Below are 17,230 nucleotides of genomic sequence, written 5' to 3'. Positions count from 1 at the left end.
GACAAATAGATTCCCGCCATATTCACTCGAGAAACAGGCTATGACATCGTCCAAAGGCTGTGATCGCTAAAACATTGACTCTACTTCGGTATGACGGTATCTCGTTTCTTATTCATTCATTTATTTATTGATTGATTTATTAGTCTTTATTAAGAAATCAGTCACAACATACGTGTGGCTTTACAATAAATAACAAACTAAGCTATCATATGTATTACGAGAAAGATTTTAAGAAATAAATTTGACACTTTATAAGCGCCATCGTGGTATTGCAATGTTTCTTATAAGCAAACTGATCCATACCAATCACAGACCTAAGCTCCATGAAAGTCTCTAGTTTGCAGACTAGCCTCTCAAACAGTCTCGTAATAATGTTCGTGAGGGATATCGGTCGAAGCTGAGCACATGACGACAGTGGAGATTCTTTAGGAATTGGTGATATGTTGGCAAGCTTCCATGGAAGAGCAACTGACTGCTGTCTGAGCGAAGAGTTAAAAAGCTTGGTGACAAGCTTCTTATTCTTATTATGAATAAGTTTAAACAAGAGGAGTTAAACTTCATTTATTCCTTTTCGAATGAAACAAAGATAACAATATTTTTTAAAAAACTAAAAAAAGGCTGTTACACTTACAAGCGTTATCTTGCCACACAAACTTAACTCCCAATACTCATTCTTGCTTAATCGTTTGCGAATGAAGCAAAGAAAATTAGACTTTTCTTCCTTAAACACTTCCACACTTGTTTGATTTGTTGTCGCACATCAACTTGTCTTTGCTTATTCTTTTGCGAATGAAGCAAAGAAAACTACATTTTACGTTTAAAAATAATACTAGTTTGTTTTGCCGTCAAGACAAAATCCCCTTTGCTTATTCTCTTTTAAACGAAGCAAAGAAAACTACTTTTTAATAAACGATTTCACTTACTTGCTTTGCCGTCCGAGACAGCGAACTTCAATTTGTGTATTCTTCTAATCTTCGAATGACACAAAGAAAACTATCTTTTTTTCTTCTAAAAATAGACTACTTGCTTTGCCGTCTGAGATAAACTTTAATATACTATTTACTCTTTTTCGAATGAAACAATACAGTATTAGTGTATTGAGCTTTTCAAGCAAAGGAAAAAACGAGAACTACTACCAAATCTACATATTATGAAGACTGCACCTTAATGACAAGAAAGCACCGCTTTTCATTCAGCAGTTCCGGACAGCACCAGAGCCACGAACGCAAGCCCGACAGAAGCAAGAAAGTAAGGCTTGATACTATCTTTGCCTCCATCCACTGCGAGACATTCATTCAAGCCTTTGATGACTGCCATGTAGTTGTCACCAAGAAACTCCGAGTAGGATTGACCACTGACATCCATAAGCTTCTCCGTGGAATCCTTGAAGAGGAGATCCTTTTTACCGTACTTTGTGGAGTTAAACAAGGCGAAGCTGCCTGAATCGTCGCCGTACTTGTTTGACGCCTCCAATAGCACACGGACGTAGCTGGCCTTGTTGCTGTTCCCCTCCTTCGTCATTACTGCGTGAGGTGGAACTTGAGCAAGGTTGCATTCCACGTGCTTTCCAATTTCTAAAAGTTATTAAGAAAAGCGCAATTTACAACAATTCAAGTCTTCTTGGTTGGAAGAGCTTCATTTAAGTCAGGTAAGATATCTCTGAGCCATCTGTCATGTCATCTGAACTGAAATGCCTTAATATTACTTGTGCTGTAAGTGGGTGGGTGGGTGAGAGGATGGGTGGGTGGGTGGGTGAGCGAGTGAGTGAGTAGGTGGGTGGATGGGTGAGTGAATGAATGAACAAATGAATGATTGAATGAATAATTCTGTTGGGATGTGGTCCACAGGGTCTTGAAGCTGTTTCGTATTTTTCTTCATGTTGTTACATATTCTACAGTTATTTTAATTTACCAAGTGTAATAACATTGCCTTGGTAAAATGGGTAGCACATTTTATCTTAAAATACCCTTGAGCGTACAAGGCTTAGAGCAGCGAACCATACTCTAGTAACAGTCCCCAGTGTGAAAATAGAATACCTACCCATTCGTTTTCCATCTTTACACAGATATTCATAGTTTGATATCATTCCTGCTGGCTTGTTGTCCCTCACAGTGGTATGTTTAACAAATGCCACGTCACCAACACCATCATCCATGCATCTAAAGGCACCATCATAATTAGAGTACTTTCCATCTTTCTTGCATTCGTCCGTGCATAATGCACACAAGTTATCGGGGTTATTTCCTTTGGTATCGTAATCCGGTAGTTTTACTCCTAATGCAAAGACACGGATATCTCTTTTAGAAAAGAATGTCAGTTTAGCATTTACATGGAAGAAATTTAACAAAGCTTTTGAATTACTAATTAAGTTTAGCCTTTTGGTGTGTGCCAGGGATGGGGGAAGGTGGGCGGCAGTCCTTTAGAGGTATAATTACCTAATTTGTACAATTAGACAACTCACTCTCTTTTAATAAATCACGCGCACCAACATTGACCATGGGCAATTACATAATATGTTGAATTATTCTCTCATTTTAATTGGTTCTCACTTATGATCTTCTGGAGGACAGACATATCTATAGAAGGCATCATTGACAGTTTTTTTTGTCTCTTAATAAAACAAGATGGTTCCAAATTGCTGTGCATCTGCTCAGTAATAGATCACAGAAGACATCAAAATGTGGTAAGAACACCAGGGCAGGAGTTGCATTAAGGGCCGAGCACCGGGAAAATTGGATGATTTTGCCCAACTGGTTTGACCATCCAGACAAACGTTTTTCTTATAAAAAAGTTCAGTTCAAAACGTATAGCCCGCCTGTGAAAACCAGCTGCCCAGGCCTCCTTCTGAAAATGTTAATGACACTCCTGATTAGTGAGGCAGTTGCCTTGGGTGCATCACTCAAGGCTCGTGTGCCACTTTTTTGTTCTTACCATATTTTGACACACAACAGCGTGGAATCCATTTGCTAAATTGATTCTCAACAGACCAGAAAGACTTTACTTAGCCAGTAATTGTACAGTCTAGAGAAGGGTAATGTAAGACTACAAGCCTTGTCATGTTGAAACACTTCAGTTTTCACACATTTTGCCCCTCCCCACCCCTGTGTTAGGTAGACAAAAGATTTTGAATGGACACGTGAACACATTTACCATTTTCCAACATTGAAAGGGGGTTTTGACACATTCTTATTAGTTGCTATGATCGAAATTTGAAACATTTGCATGTCTTTCAACTTCATGTGAAGTGACAATGCACATGTACCTAAGACTATAGCAATTTTGGTCTGGAACCAAGTGCATAAACCTTTTAAGAGGGAATAATAGCTTTGTTATTTTGCAACTTGGCTCATGTTTAGGAAGGGGGATTTAGCTTAAATGCAGTTTGTCCTATCAAAGTACAAAAAAAAAAAAGCTGCAGACTCAGATGAATTTCCATCCATTGTTTCATGCCTATAACAAAGAAACCTACATAACCTTTTCAAAACAGAGTAACCTATTGCCTTTACAATAAGGATATTTATTCATGAGGCACCGGTGTGGCCCAGTCATTAGGGTGCTGGGTTTATAATGTGTAGGTCCCAGGTTATAATCCTCTTCCCTGCCATTAGATGGATTTGTGTTTGATGGCCTTTAATTCAACTCCTTCATGTCTTGTACATAAACAGCCAACTGGTCAGCCTCCAACCAGTAGGGATTTTTCACAAGTATTCAGTTTTTGTTATGTACAATATTTGTTTCTTTATTTATAGTGTCCCCAATTAGTGCAACAGTGCTAAATACCATGACACAAGTTTACCTATTTATTTTTTATTATTTATTAACTGTGAGATCATCTTGCTGCAGTTTGTTGTTGCTTCTCGACTTTCGGGGGGGGGGGGGCTGGGGAGGGAAATTAATTTCTTTGGGTCATTACTTTTGAAGGGTTGCTACTTTCAGGTCATGAAAAAAACTTGCAGTTCTATTATTTAAAGTGCAAATAACCCCCCAAATTTTTTCGCTAATATAAATTCCCTTTTTCTCCTGATCACCACTGCGAAAAAATTATCGTTGTAGCTATTTTTTTTCATTTTGTGTGAAGTTCCAAAGTTTGTAAAATTGCCCTTGTCTAAGTTCACGACCGAGGAATAGCGGAGAATGGACGAGTTGGCTTCTGTCGTCATTTCGGGAATAACAATATTTTGTTTCTGAGAAGAATATATGCGAACATGCGATAATGTGTGTCAAACTCGTTGCAGAATGCATGGAAGATGTGTTGTTGGAGGCTGTAGCAATACAGGATGTGTAGGATAGACTATGCCTCTTCATTCAATACCTCTATGTCGATGAAACTCAACCAGAAACATGAAAAAGACCAAAGAAGTGGGCTGATCTGTGCGAAGCTACAGCCGGGGAGCCATCGAGGATTTCTTCGATCTCGGGCTCACCGCTACTGCTAAAACCTAGAGATTTTCATGGCCTGTACATTCCTCTCTATCTCTAGTGGAAAGCTCAACATTGTCAAGGTACTGCATAAGAAACGAGTTTGAGATAAGCTGGAAGCCATCTGACTATTCCGACTATTCTGACTATTCCGATCCTCCGAGTCCCAGACGAAACAGTAGCTGCCGGTTTCACCCCATGGCGAGTTCGCCCCCACATCGACTCAACTACAATCGTGGACAAAAGTCCTTGGGACACTTATGAAATTTAACGAATTATCTGTGTTTTACTACTGAAGTTTGAAAAAAGCGCTGCTTTCCTTTTAAAAACGCGTTACTGTTCCCCCTCCCCACCCAATACAATCTTGAAAATCAGAAGAAATTGCAGGTAGTAGTTTTCAACATTGTATGTGGGGTGGGGAGTGAGGTTAGGCAGGTGAAATAGTATTCGCGTCTGACGTGTGCGCAAAAGCACCAAAAGTGCAAATTTGTCCCAAGACTTTTGTCCAAGATTGTCTGAATTTCGGTTGAGAAATAAAGTGTCACTTTTCAGTGGTTTTTCACATTCTAAATGTGTTTTTTCTCGACTCTGTGAATAGATCGTAATACAATGACTATTTTGGGCTATTTTGTGGTTTATTAACGCTTATTTTCTCCTTTTCAATTTTTCCCCACGCGAGGTGTAGATCGGAATTTGTCCTATTTCAGACTCGCGCGTGCGGTTTTTGAAAGGACAAACATGTTTAACGCTGAAGGCAGCAACGGGCATTATAGATCATGGTATATACGACAAGAACGAGCAAAAGTCTTGTGTTTTAAGAAAAACAAAGTTTTCAACCCGGGAAATCGCGCGGCAATGTCAAATCTCGAAGTCATCTGTAGCATGAATATGTGATCCATGCAGTGAGCGGGCATCGCAAACTATAATTTCGTCCAAAGCTAGGGTACCGAACCAATATCTGAAAGTTGTTTCCCGCCATTGGAAGTCATTTCCCTTAATTTGTTTACGAAATAATATTGTGCGACATTTTCTAATGTTGTGCACAATGAGTTGGTCACTTCTTATTTGCATAACTCAACAGTTCTCAGCAACGGTACTCACTTTAACAACCTTAAAATCTGCCTACTTATTTGCAGAAGCTCACATTAAAGACATGTTGAACTGAACTGTATTTGGCAATCGACCTTTCTACACCTTTATTGCTGGGAAAAACTTAATTTTGAGCTCTGCAAACACGGCACTCACTGTTCATTGTTAAGAATTGTTTTAAAGTCAACTCTTCCACACTGAATCAAGTGAGTACCGTTGCATTTACTGCCAGTGTGCTGTGACGTGACTTCTGTGAAATAATTCCGAAAAAGTACCATAAATCTCGTGTTGAAAAATATCTCCGCTGGTTTTCTTAGTTGACACTTTTAGGAAATTGAATTAACACTGTCTTTCTGCGCCGCTGAGTACTGTGCGATGACCAATGAAGGCTGACGTCACTACCCAAGGAGTATAGCGCCTCAGTATCTTCGTACACACTGATACGCGCTGTAATAACTGTTAAGGTGATCACTAAGATTGACTTAAATACCAAATTTGTCGTTTAAATACTTGAAGTATCTGCACAACTGTGCATTACAATGTAAACAACTCGTTACGTATCCAAATCAAGCGACGCCATTATCACTGCCATCACATACAAAAGTTTCTATATTATTTGAAATCAACACCTTTCCCGGTGGGTCCAAAACCATTGAAAAATACGGAAAAGCCGTGTAAAAGCTGTTAGAAATGCCTTTCAAATCTCAGCTGTTCACATTCTCGGGTCCTGAATGCACTTAGGGCTAAAAACATCCTAATTGTACATGTTTCTACGAAACGTGAAAACCAGACAATCGTGGACAAAGGTCCTTGGGACACTAATGAAATTTAACGAATTATCTGTGTTTTACTACTGAAGTTTGAAAAAAGCGCTGCTTTCCTTTTAAAAACGCGTCACTGTTCCGCCTCCCCACCCAATACAATGTTGAAAATCAGAAGAAATTGCAGGTAGTAGTTTTCAACATTGTATGGGGGGGTGGGGAGTGAGGTTAGGCAGGTGAAGTAGTATTCGCGTCTGGCGTGTGCGCAAAAGCACCAAAAGTTCAAATTTGTCCCAAGACTTTTGTCCATGATTGTAGCAATCAAGTGCTTAAAATCTATCTTTCTCTAACCGAGAGAAAAAGACAACATTGTGCGCATGATGAAACAAAATAACACAAAACATGTTTATTTCTCGTTCTGTTATCCATTGAAGGCGACGGCGAACTCGAAATAGAAAGTTTAGAATATGTTCAGGGGTGCGAACTCGGTGGGGGCGAACTCGCCATGGGGCGAAACCGGTGTCATTCGACGAACTATAGTTGAGGAAATTACACGGTAAATTAAACGCATCGCGTTTTTTGTACTCGAAATAGAGACTTTTCTAATAGAATAGTAAACAAAACCCACGTCCTACAACGAGGCGATTAAGATTGTTGAGGCTTCGAACTTGTGAACTAGCTATGTATTTGTGGATTTTAATAAAAACATGCGCACGCCCGAGGTCATAATCCGGCCGTGTTTATTTTTATTTATTATTATTCGTAAGATTCGTAAGATAATAATAAATAAAAATTGGCCGGCCGTGTTTCTCAAAGGCCGTTTTGAATAGAGAATTGTTTTGTTCTTTAAGGTTCATCTTTGAGGAACGAAATATATCTAAATCACAAACTTAGAATGGATAAGCATTTATAAATATGACGAAAGTGAAACAAATGATTAAGATTCGACTCTATAGCTACCGACGGAGATTATGCTGAAAGAAGAATGCACTTGTCAGTCAACCGAAACGCAAACTAAATAAGTCGAGAACTCCCAGGTTATTAGCGTACGTAAAATGGACATTTCATTCAAAATAACAGTGAAGTAGAAATGTATTCATTTAAGTGATACTATACTGAACCTCTTTTCAAGATCTTGTCGAAGGATTTTCCATGATCTACTAGTACGAAACATGCAACTTTGCATATACTACGGTCGGTCGACGATTAATAACAAAGCGAAAAGTCACCCCACCTTTGGATATTTTTTTGCCGACACCTCTGCTTATCTCTTATGTTAAAACTATTTTCAATCACTGATCTGGAGAAGTAAACTGTAGGCAGGGGTAGACTGTGACTGCATCGCATATTAACTTGTATTTCAGGGGAAATTAGTGTTTGAATCTGAAACTGTTTTGACACTCCGAAATCTGCACGTACCGTCAAGTCAAATTACCAACTCTTCGTGTTCACTGACATCTCCATAACTCTTCAAGAGCTCTAAGTTAGCCGTTCTCAGCCATTATTTGTACCTTTATAACCCAAATGGACTGGCAAATTGTCGATCCTAATCCTGGCCTAAATTACAATACGGTGATCTCGACTGGCGACCCGCACTTCGAAAGGGAAAAAAATATATACATCGAAGCTGTCCAAATCGTAGCTAGACTCTGAATTATAATGCTAGATGATACAGTTCTTTCGCTTAAAAATCTTGTCCAGTTAGTAGCACTTCAGCGTTTTGTTACTTCTGGAACATTACTGTACTAGCTAGCCTGCAAACAGGCTCCCGGCAAGGACGGAAATAAAATTCGGCAGGCAAAGTGAGCGGACGAGCGTGAAACTTAAGAATTCAGAGAGTGAAGCGATCGGGGTGGGACGGGGGAGCCTGTGGACTTTGTTTTTGATGTGCCTATCTGCCATTGGTGTTAAGCCTATAACAAATCAGTCAATGAGGTAATTAGACCTGTCAAGAAGCTGCAGTTTCTGTACTTCCAAACAGTTCTAATCAACCCAATCAAACAGCCGGGCCCGGTGTCATAATATAGAGTGCAAGTAAGCAACATGTTCACGGCATATTTCAAAGTTTGATCCTTCAGAGCCAATACTTTGAGAACTTAAAACATATTTTGCAATACTGAAATGAGCCTAAAGAAATTATAAGCACATGGCAAATGACAGAGATGTCAAACTCCGCGAAGCGACGTGCAGATAACAGAGGAAAGTCCGGAAACCATGCCTTTGACCTCAAAAACGAATAATTTGCTATAATTTGCACAGCCAAACGGCTCCACTACCCTTAAAATTCCTCCTAATAACACAGCATAAAGTACCCTTCAGAATCACAAGTGAAATTAAATAATGAAAGGTTGCGGGACCGAAAATTAAAAGAGAATGAAAAATGCACAAATGTCATGAACCGTAGGAGTCGTGTACAGCGGTCAACCACATTTTACAAACCAATCATATCATGATACCAGATCCTGATATCATGGAATGGGGGGTATTAATAGAATGTCTAAAGGCTCACTCGCTTCTTTTGGGCATACTGTATTTCGTGGACTGGACTGGACTGGTAAAACGCGGACTTGTAAAACGCAGACTTGTAAAACGAGGACTTGTAAAACGCGGGCTAGTAAAACGCGGACTAGTAAAACGCGGACAAGTAAAACGCGGACTTGTAAAACGCGCACTTGTAAAACGTGGGCTTGTAAAACACGGACTTGTAAAACGCGGACTAGTAAAAAACTTGTATTAAACTTGACTTATACTAGCATGATTGTCTTTATTTGAACGATCATCTCTCATCCAAAGAACTTCAAATACCAATCAACTGTATACTTCTAACATACTTCAGTAGAGCCAACAAGTAACATTACATCCATTCCATCCAAACAAATCTTGTATGTTAGAAGCATACAGTTGATTAGTATTTCAAGTTCTTTGGATGAGAGACGATCGTTCAAATAAAGACAATTATGCTAATACAAGTCAAGTTTAATACAAGTTTTTTACTAGTCCGCGTTTTACAAGTGCGCGTTTTAAAAGTCCGCGTTTTACAAGTCCGCGTTCCACTAGTCCACATTTTACAAGTCCGCGTCTTACAAGTCCGCGTCTTACAAGTCCTCGTTTTACAACTCTGCGTTTTACAAGTCCACGTTTTACAAGTCCACGTTTTACAAGTCCACATTTTACAAGTCCACGTTTTACAAGTCCACGTTTTACAAGTCCACGTTTTACAAGTCCACGTTTTACAAGTCCACGTTTTACAAGTCCGGGTTTTACAAGTCCAGTCCAGTCCAGTCCAGTCCAGTCCAGTCCACTCAATACAGTATGCCCTTCTTTTGGGCTCACTGGGAGCCTGTTCGCAGGCTATGTACTAGCTGACTCGTGAATAGGTCAGAGGTGAAAATAACAAGAAAACTTGATCATTACTTACTTGGTACGCAGCTTTCTTTGAAATACTTTCCTGCTGCTACGTAGGGATTACAGCTAGAATCATACTTCATTTTTTTCATAGAGAGAAGAGTTCCAACTGGCACATTCCAACCTGCTGTTTTTCCAGCTCCAGTGTGGCACGTCTTCTTGCCTTCCAGCTTGTCAAATTGAATATCAGTGTTGTTCTTCTTTACAACTGCTACAGCATAGTAGTTCAATGTGTCATAACCATAGTCTTCACCGACCACAAGAACCATTCCAAACTCTTTACCTGAAAGATAATGTTGCATATGAGGCTACTCCCCTTCAATGCCATTGTTTGGCTTGTTACTAGTAAGAACAATAGCATTGCATGTCCTCACATGACAATCCATCATAAACAATGACAATGTAATACTCATGGTTATGGCCATGCTCTGTCAATTCCAAGCCCCTTCATCCCTAACCCCCCCCCCCCCCCCCAGCATTTGTTCTTTGTCCGGAAAAATGCATTTGCAAATGACCCATGGTGGTGCAAGAATGTTTGTGCAAATCCCCTCGTGGAGCGCCAGGAAGACCAAAAATGCCCTACCCATGGGACAAGATTGATGATTGAAGCAATAATTGTTCACAAATGAATGGATTTTAATTAATACATGGGTTTTAGAAGCAATTCATCTCTCTTAATTACCGTTGAACCTAGCTATTTCGCACTCTCGGGGGAAATGAAAATTAGTTCGAAATAGCAGGAGTTCAAAAGAGCGATAGTAAATGACTGAAGGGCAAATAGAAGGGAAATGGTTTTGAGTTCAAAATAACCGAAAATTCGAAATAACCGAGTTCAAATTGGGTTCCAACTGTATAACAAAACTTGACAAGTAATGCGACAACTGGGATTCAATTTTGTCAGGGACTTTATGCCCATATTTCAACCCTTGAATTCCAGTAATAAGACAAGTGTATTTACAGGATCTGTTCTCTATTAAACATAACAATTAAACAACAACAACAGCCCGGTGCTTCCAAATTGAACATTCTGCCCTGTAAAGCTGCCATATCTCCTTTCCATCAACTTATTTTGGTTACTACCAGTAGTCCTACTAAAGCTGTAAATAAACTTTGTATGTATTTTTAAGAACTGAAAGATAAAATTGCCTTTAACAATGCCCCCCGTTTATTTTGCAAGTGCCCTACCCTGGGGGAAGGAAACAAACGCCAGCTGACAAATTCCCCGGTGGGATGAAGGCCTTGGAATCGACAGGGCTCTAACAAGAGGACATTTTGACTGTGGAATTCGGAGGTGTCCCTGGGATAAGATCTTCTTTGCCTGATTATGTAGCTTGAGGTAACTGTACCCAGTTAGGTGAACTTTAGCTGAACAAGTAACTGAGAACTAAAAACATTAAAACCTGATGTACCACAGGTAAACAAAGCATACTATAAGAGCTTTCATGGAGTACTATGGGAGATTTTAATTATGGATATTAATATGGATTGAAAAATCTTTTTTTTTTTTCACCAAATTTCACATTTAGCAGTAATCAGGGATTTGCAGGTGTGTTTGAATGTTTATCACTGGAATTACAGTTGCCTAACCATAGCACACACCATGTTCAGGTTCTGGTAGCTCTGATAACTGGCTTTTGCTCGCTTCAGGAGTAGTAAACAACTCTCTGATCAAGCTTTTTTGTATTACACCTCGTACAAACCTTTCAAAAAAAAACATTGCAATGACTTCCAAAAAGAATTGAGATTGAGATTGAACCTACCGAGTGAGAAATTACTCACTCACAGTGAGTTTATTCAGTTTGTGTTTGTTACTGCAATAGGTCAGACTGACTCACACTCTTATCATTCTCTTTGATCAACTGTGTTTGTACATGATAGGATCAACTTTCTCCAGGTACACTATAAAACTACCAATGAAATCAACCAATGTTTGGGTAGCACCTGTGTAGTGCACGATTTGCTGGTACATTTGCAACTAAGCTTTCCATAGGTGGTGTACCGATGTACAAATACTGATGAAACAAACACACACCGAATTACTACTGCAAAAGAAAGTGTAAAGCAAAACATCTCTTGGTTGAGTATTCTTTTTCTTGCAAACTCACTCATCATAACTGATATTAAAGTTTTCCCCTTAAATTCCCTGGCAATATATTTTTACCAAACTAAAATTACACTGCATACATGTTGCAGGTGATGGGTGGTTGCAACACCTAGCAAACATGTATGTATCTACGATTAACACTTGACAAAATTCTTTTGTTCTTGTTTCCAACAGCTACTGAGTTTTACCTGCTTTATATACATCTCCACCATCCAGGGTAATCAAATCTGCCTCTCCTTTTTCGATTTTTTTCATGCATTCAACAGCATTTTCAGCCTGCACGCATTCAGGTGTGGCAGCATTATCTATTTTCATCAACACATCTTTAAAATCATTGCATTTGGATTGTTCTTCATTGGATGTTGTGCACCATCTCATTTGAAAAGCGTGCCCATGCCCTAACAATAAACAAACAAACAATCAAAACATTACTAACATTAATATTTTTATATGACTAACTCCATTCCAGAGGGTAAGCAGGATAAACCAATACCTGCAAGGTGATTGCTGATATGAATAAATTCTCAAATAAATTATGCAGTGAAAGTGAATGGGCAAGGGATAGGGGACGTTGAAAAGTTTGTGTATCTGAGAGCTACAATTTCCAAGGAAGGTGGAGGCACACAAGGCATCCACATTAGAGAAATCAAAGCCAAAAAGGTGTTTATGAGATTGAGGATGATCTGGAGCAGTACAGTGAAATCTGTATTAAGCAGAAATCCTTGGGACATTCACTAATGTCTGCATAATACAGAGCGTCTGCTCTAAACAGGTTCAGCAATAATAGTTAATTATTAATCCTTTTGTAACACATTGTAACACAGTGTAGATCAAAGACTGCTCAATATAGCACAATGTCCAGTCAGTCAATGCATCGATCTGGAATTATCTACTTAGCTTTAAAATGGCATTGCTGAACAATGTTAAAGGAGTCTAAGCTGAGTTTTCAGAAGTAGAAAGCCCTTGAAGCGTCCGCTTATCGCAGGTTTTGTGCAACAAAATGGCTTAATGTTGGTGTCCACGTCCGCTTAATGGAGGTGTCCGCTGAAAGCAGGTTTATTTTACAGAAAATGTGAGAGGAAAATTTAGGCACTTCAGCTGGTGTCCACTTAATAGAGGGTGTCCGCTTAATATGGGGTCTGCTTATTAATACAAGTTTCACTTTGAACCAAAATCAGGCTATACAAGATTCTGGTTAAACCATTCTTGATGTATGGTTGTGAGACATGGAAGATGAACAAAATTAAGTGACGAAAATAAGATAGTCTTCCAAAACAGATGCATTCTAAAGACAAATACTTAAGATACACTGGCAGGACAGAATCACCAACAAAGTCAACAAAGAAGTAATGGAGATGGCTGAGATGGAAAACCTCAGCGAGGATGTCAGAAGAAGAAGATGGAGGTTCATTGGACACACTATAAGGAAAGGATAGGACAATAACTGTAGGACTGCATTATGATGTGGGCACAAGAAGGGCGCTGGAGGTGGGGTGGACTGAGGACAACGTTAAGGAGAACAGCAGAGAAGGATAAAGAAATAGCTGGATGGAAGAGCTGGAGTGAGTTATCCACTGAAGTGGCTCACAGAGCTGGTTGATGACAGAGTGTTAAGGCCTTATGTGCCACTTGGTGCGAAGAAGTTAGGCGAAGGGGAAGGTGCATGGTGATTGGCTTCCTCACCAGGCAAGATGGTCAGGGTTCTTATCAAGTGCCGGTCGCCAGCTAAAAAACCGGCTTTACTTTTTGTGAAATATTATGTGACTGAACCTTGACTGTCTTTGTACATTTTCAATTGTAATACTGTGCTGTTAAGGATAAAGAATAAGAAAACGTCTTTGTAATCCCTCAATATTCTTGGTGTTTTGGCCTTTTGCAATATTTATTTTGACAAAATATCTCCAAGAGAATGTGTAAAAAAGCATTTCAGTGGCACAACATTTCTGTTGTTGTACAATTGTATCAGTCTGATTTTTAATGCTCCTTCAGAGGCTTGTCCCTTCTGCACTCAAATCAGTGTCAGCCATCTACTTCATGAAACTAGCCTTCTACTCCCAAAATTAATGAAAACCCTGGGTGGTGCTTTATCTTGCACACTTGGAGTAGCCTGCTGTTTGTCACAAGAAAGTTTTTTTTCGTTATGCCAATAATAAATGCACCGCTTTTCATTAAGCAGTTCCAGACAGCACCAGAACCATGGACGCAAGCCCGACACAAGAAAGTAAGGCTTAATACTACCTTTGCCTCCATCCACTGCGAGACATTCATTCAAGCCTTTGATGACTGCAATGTAGTCGTCACCAAGAAACTCCAAGTAGGATCGACCACTGACATCCACAAGCTTCTCTGTGGAATCCTTGAAGAGGAGATCCTTTTTACCGTACTTTGTGGAGTTAAACAAGGCGAAGCTGCCTGAATCGTCGCCGTACTTGTTTGACGCCTCCAATAGCACACGGACGTAGTTGACCATGTTGTTGTTCCCCTCCTTTGTCATTACTGCGTGAGATGGAACTTTAGCAAGGTTGCAGGCCAAGTGCTGTCCAATTTCTGAAAGTTATTAAGAAAAACGCAGTTTACAACAATTCAAGTCTTCTTTGTTGGAAGAGCTTCATTTAAGTTAGGTAAGATATCTCTGATCCAGGTTTCATGTAATCTGAATGGAAATGCCTTAATATTACTTGTGTTCTACGTGGGTGGGTGGGTGAGAGGATGGGTGAGTGGGTGAGCGAGTGAGTGAGTAGGTGGGTGGATGCGTGGGTAAATGAATGAATGAATATATAATTTTGTTGTGATGTTGTCCACAAGGTCTTGAAGCTGTTTCATATTTTTCTCCATACATGTTACATATTTTACAGTAACTGTTATTTTAACTTACCAAGTGCAATAACATTGCCTTAGTAAAATGGAGTAGCACATTTTGTCTAAAAGACCCTTCAGTGTACAAGGCTTAGAGCAGTGAACCATACTCTAGTAACAGTCCCCAGTGTGAAAATAGAATACCTACCCATTCGTTTTCCATCTTTACACAGATATTCATAGTCTGATATCATTCCTTTCGTGTTGTCCCTCACAGTGGTATGTTTAACAAATGCCACGACACCAACATCATCATCCATGCATCTAAAGGCACCATTGTAATTAGAGTACTTTCCATCTTTCTTGCATTCGTCCGTGCATAATGCACACAAGTTATCGGGGTTATTTCCTTTGGTATCGTAAGCCGGTAGTTTTACTCCTAATGTAAAGACACGGATATTGCTTTTAGAAAAGAACGTCAGTTTAGCCTTTGCATAAAAGAAATTGAACAAAGCTTTTGAATTGTTAATTAAGTTCAGCCTTTTGGTGTGTGCCAGGGATGGGGGAAGGTGGGCAGCAGTCCTTTGGAGGTATAATTACCTAATTTGTACAATTAGACAACTCACTCTCTTTAAATAAATCACGCGCACCAACATTGACCATGGGTAATTACATAATATGTTGAATTATTCTCTCATTTTAATTGGTTCTCACTTATGATCTTCTGGAGGACAGACATATCTATAGAAGGCATCATTGACAGTTTTTTTTGTCTCTTAATAAAACAAGATGGTTCCAAATTGCTGTGCATCTGCTCAGTAATAGATCACAGAAGACATCAAAATGTGGTAAGAACACCAGGGCAGGAGTTGCATTAAGGGCCGAGCACCGGGAAAATTGGATGATTTTGCCCAACTGGTTTGACCATCCAGACAAACGTTTTTCTTATAAAAAAGTTCAGTTCAAAACGTATAGCCCGCTTATGATCTTCTGGAGGACAGACATATCTATAGAAGGCATCTTTTTTGTTTCTTAATAAAACAAGATGGTTCCAAATTGCTGTGCATCTGCTCAGTAATAGATCACAGAAGATATCAAAATCAAAATGTGGTAAGAACACCAGGGCAGGGGTTGCATTAAGGGCCAAGCACTGGGAAAGTTGACCAGCTGTGAGGATGATTTTGCCCAACTGGTTGGACCATCCAGACAAGAGTTTTTCTTATAAAAAGTTCAGTTCAAAACGTATAGCCCGCCTGTGAAAACCAGTTGCCCAGGCCTCCTCCTGAAAATGTTAATGATACTCCTGATCAGTGAGGCACTTGCCTTGCGTGCATCACTCAAGGCTCGTGTGCCACTTTTTTGTTCTTAAGGTTACTTCAAACCTTCGCGGAAGTCCTCCAGAAAAAAAATTTGTGCGTGTGCTGTTTTTAAGGAAACCCCCGCAAACTATATATCAACAGAAAGGTTATAAAATGTAGAATTCGATAAAATTATGTTTTGTTTTGGATTTTGCTTTCCAAAGGTGGCAGAGGCCCTCAACTCCAAAATGACCGACTGACGTTCCAGCAAATTAATCGGGTATCAAATGCGATCGTTCATGCAAAATAACTGTGCAGTGTTAATCACAAAGCCTCAATCTCCAAAAACGTGTCAGCATTTTCTTTTATTTCTATGGGTTATCTTTTTATAGATCTGTCAAGTTCGACTATCAAAAAATTTGCATAACCTATTACGTTAAAGGCCGCCAGGAGGAAAGTATTTAAAATAAAGGAATTCCCCGACACGCTTTTGTTCCATATCTATCAGTGAATGTTCTGACCAAATTTCATGGAAAACCGTCAAATCTGTATACCCTATTAATTCATTTAAAGAGAAGGGATTCTCTTGAAAAACGAGCGCGAGTTTTCACCTTCTAAAGATTTAAAAACATATCACGCCTTCACAGCGGAATTTGTCAACATGAAAGCCGCGAGCCAATGAAATAACAGAACCCCTAGCGTTCACAGTATGCAAACTTGTGCTTCGCAGACATTAATTTTCTTGACCAAAAAAAAAAATCGACCAATATAGCCCTGCGAAGGTTTGAAGTAACCTTAACATATTTTGACAAATAAGAACATGGAATCCATTTGCTAAATTGATTCTCAGCAGACAAAAAGACTTTACTTAGCCAGTAACTGTACAGTCCAGAGAAGGGTAATGTAAGACTACAAGCCTTGTCATGTTGAAACACTAGTTTTCACATATTTTGCCCCTCCCCACCTGTGTTAGGTAGACAAAACACTTTGAATGGACACGTGACCACATTTTGCCATTTTCCAACATTGAAAGGGGGTTTGACACATTCTTATTAGTTGCTATGATTGAAATTTGAAACATTTATATGCATTTCAATTTAATGTGAAGAGACAATGTACATGCACTTAGACTGTGGCCATTTTGGTCTGGAACCAAGTGCATAAACCTTTCAAGGGGGAAATAACAGCTTTGTTATTTTGCAACTTGGATTATGTTTAGGAAGGGGGATTTAGCTTGAATGCAGTTTGTCCTATCAAAGTACAAAAAAAAAAAAGCTGCAAACTCAGATGAATTTCCATCCATTGTTTCATGCCTATAACAAAGAAACCTACATAACCTTTTCAAAACAGAGTAACCT

The 17,230-nt window shown here is 39.3% G+C and overlaps 1 protein-coding gene across 3 annotated transcripts in view; it reads right to left on the bottom strand.

Moving 5' to 3' along the window:
* Positions 1–546: 546 nt before the first annotated feature.
* LOC110058903 (melanotransferrin-like) overlaps positions 547–17,230 on the bottom strand; it is a 34,639-nt gene continuing 17,955 nt past the window's right edge. For 2 of the 3 annotated variants that reach the window (XM_089279592.1, XM_089279591.1), the window contains 6 exons: positions 14,783–15,013; positions 14,017–14,325; positions 11,967–12,176; positions 9,688–9,957; positions 2,041–2,274; positions 547–1,574 (listed from right to left, as the gene is read on the bottom strand). In XM_089279592.1, the coding sequence (XP_089135718.1) occupies positions 1,189–1,574; positions 2,041–2,274; positions 9,688–9,957; positions 11,967–12,176; positions 14,017–14,325; positions 14,783–15,013 (1,640 nt within the window). In that variant the 3' untranslated portion in view covers positions 547–1,188. The remainder of the gene's footprint in view (positions 1,575–2,040; positions 2,275–9,687; positions 9,958–11,966; positions 12,177–14,016; positions 14,326–14,782; positions 15,014–17,230) is intronic. The other variant, XM_089279593.1, reaches the window with a different exon arrangement.

The sequence above is a fragment of the Orbicella faveolata genome, unplaced genomic scaffold (assembly GCF_042242905.1).
Source record: "Orbicella faveolata isolate gen_17 unplaced genomic scaffold, um_ofav_v1 contig_47, whole genome shotgun sequence".
NCBI lineage: Eukaryota > Metazoa > Cnidaria > Anthozoa > Scleractinia > Merulinidae > Orbicella > Orbicella faveolata.
This window is presented reverse-complemented; position numbering and strand designations above follow the sequence as displayed.